The sequence below is a fragment of the Chaetura pelagica genome, unplaced genomic scaffold, assembly GCF_000747805.2.
Source record: "Chaetura pelagica isolate M959 unplaced genomic scaffold, ChaPel_1.0 scaffold272, whole genome shotgun sequence".
NCBI classification, from domain to species: domain Eukaryota; kingdom Metazoa; phylum Chordata; class Aves; order Apodiformes; family Apodidae; genus Chaetura; species Chaetura pelagica.
This window is the reverse complement of record NW_009952445.1, coordinates 11,191-13,663: the sequence shown is the minus strand read 5'-3', so window position 1 is coordinate 13,663 and position 2,473 is coordinate 11,191. Positions and strand designations below refer to the sequence as shown.

At 55.0% G+C, this 2,473-nt stretch overlaps 1 protein-coding gene across 1 annotated transcript in view; it reads right to left on the bottom strand.

Annotated features, from left to right (window-relative positions):
• The window catches only part of GC (group-specific component (vitamin D binding protein)), a 14,336-nt gene that overhangs the window by 10,297 nt on the left and 1,566 nt on the right, over positions 1 to 2,473 (bottom strand). The window contains exons 3-8 of the mRNA XM_010008517.1: positions 1,955 to 2,087; positions 1,653 to 1,864; positions 1,100 to 1,232; positions 865 to 959; positions 430 to 559; positions 93 to 295 (exon numbers count right to left, since the gene is read on the bottom strand). Of these exons, the coding sequence (XP_010006819.1) occupies positions 93 to 295; positions 430 to 559; positions 865 to 959; positions 1,100 to 1,232; positions 1,653 to 1,864; positions 1,955 to 2,087 (906 nt within the window). The remainder of the gene's footprint in view (positions 1 to 92; positions 296 to 429; positions 560 to 864; positions 960 to 1,099; positions 1,233 to 1,652; positions 1,865 to 1,954; positions 2,088 to 2,473) is intronic.

Below are 2,473 nucleotides of genomic sequence, written 5' to 3'. Positions count from 1 at the left end.
CCCCCCCCGATTATCCTCATCATAATCAAAACATAATGAAGACCAGGAGAGAAGGAGGTGGGAGCAACTCGGCTGCAATGGGTACCTCTCACCTCTTGGCATGATGAGCCCCCTCCTCACCACACAGTTGCTTGTTGGTCGGCCTCTGCACCTCAGGCAGTTTGGGGACAGACACTGGAGGCAGGGTCGAGATGCAGAAATAGTTTTCCATGAAGTTTTTGCCCTTGCAGCACTCGGCAAATCTTTGGTCTCGGGCTGACAGCGCACCGCAAGCTTTGGCCACATGCTCCGACAGCTGCCAAACGGAGAGCAGAGGGGTGTGTGGAGTGTCCTGCCAGGGCTGGCACAGCACACCCCCTCCCCAGGTTCACTCCTGAAGCCTGCTGTGACTGGGGAGAAGGTTCTGGGGCAGGCTCCTGGCTCCCCTACCTTCCTCTGCATGCAGTCCTCAGCTGTCGAGTCACAGCACTGGGAAAACACCTCGGCGGCACCTTCTGCCAGGGGGAAGAGGTCCTCGAAGGAAGCACCAGGCATCTTCTGAGCCAGTGAGGTGAGGTAGCTGGGGTGACACAAGGCACATGGGGCTGAGGGAGCTCAGCTTCCCCCACCCCTCCTTAAGGAGGGAGCTCCTTAACAGCTCCAAGCAGAGGTTTTGCCAGGTCGAGGTGGGGGAGGGAGAAGATGGGCAGCTACAGAGTTCACTCTGCACAGAGCATCGCATGGGATGCTGCAGCACACTTGGTTTGACACCTGAATTAAAATGTGCCTTTGTGAACACTGCTTGTGAACAGGATCCACAGCTTGAAACAGGAATGTGCTCCTAGCCTGACCTGAGTTCAGGAAAAGGCCTTTGTCTCCTTTTACCTGAGAGTGACCATGTCCTTTCCATGTGCCATGAAGCGGGAGCAAACCCGGTTGGACATCAGGGTGAGGAGGGAGAGGGTTTTCCCTTCCAGTTTCTGCCACAAAAAGATGGGGGTGTCCTTCGAGGGAAATGTCAGCCTTTCCCAGCCTGTCTCCTCAGGACATGGACACAGTGCTTGCCCAGCTCCCCAGGGAATGAGAATGGGGGAGAGCCGAGCCATCCAAAGGGCCTCACCTCCTTCAGGAAGCAAGAGGTGGGTGTCAGGGAGATGCAGCAGGTGGAGACCATGGAGAGGAAGCGCCTGGTGGAGCCCAGGAGCACGGGCAAAGGAGCCTCACCGTAGCTGCTGGCGTATTCATGCAGAAACCTGTAGCAGAGGCAGGTGGAGACCTGGCACCCCAGGATCGGGCACTCAGGTGCAGGAGATACGGGATTTGGGAGGAGTTAGGGCTGCCTGGGGGTGAGAGATGTCGCAAGCCAGTACTGGGGAGGCTACCTCTCCAGGTACCACCCGATGCTGCTGGCGTATTGCACCAAGCCATCAAGCAGGCTGGTGCCCCCTCTCCAGCCACTTGCACTAGCGATGGCACCCCTCATCCCTTTGGTAAAGGTAAAAGGTTCCTGGGGTTTGTGCATATGCAGGACACTGTGACCTTTTCCTTTGAGGCCATCAGTAGTCCCACGGCCACCAAGAGCCATGGCAGTGATGGCAGAGGGGTGAGACTGGGAGAGGTTTGCTTGGTGGCCACCCAGATGTTGGTGAGACGGTGTCGCCAGCCCAGCTGACCTGTCTGCAAAGTCCTTGGGGTCCTTCTTGAAGGCCTGGCAGAGCTCTTCATTGGAGGGCTGGAGATAGCGGGGCAGCTGCTGGGGCGGGTGCCTCAGGGCGGCTAGGCACAGCTTCTGCTCCAGCCCCTCCTGTGTGCAGCAGCCTGGCGTGCCGGGGTGAGGCGGGAAGGGAGAGTCGCTCCTGCAGGATTTGGCTGACAGGGCTGAGGACTACGGGAGGGAGAGGAGGTTATGTGCCAAGTAGGGGGGACACCAGCCCATCCCATCCCCAGGTTTGGGGCTGGTTTCCCTCAGCCTCACCCCGGCATCGTAGCAGGAGGGGTCGGCACCTGCAGCACAGCAGGTTTCAGCCAGGGAGACGATTTCGCGGATGAGGTGGTTGATCTCCTCAAAGGTGGCATTGGAATATTTCCTGCTGTTGGCAATGAGGGTCCTGGGAGCAAAGGAGAGGATGAGCTGGTGGCATGTTTCTCTTAAGAAAAAAGAGGTCACACTGCAACATTGTTGTACCAGAAGAGGATTTAACATGGTCAGCCCAGGAGGAGCAGCTGCAACACTGTGAGGAATGTTCCTTGGAAAAGAAGCTAGGAAAGACCCAGAGCAGGTGTTGGGCTGGGGGCTGCCCTTTCCAGGGGATAAAGCAAACTTTTCTCCTGTTTAGAGCAATCAGTTGCATGTAGTTAATAAAGATTTTAAGATTATTTTATTTTCTCTTTTTTTTTCTTCTTTTTTTTTTTCTTTCTTTCTTTTTTTTTTTTTTTTTTTTTTTTTTTTTTTTTTTTTTTTTTTTTTTTTTTTTTGGGGGGACAAAAGTTTCTG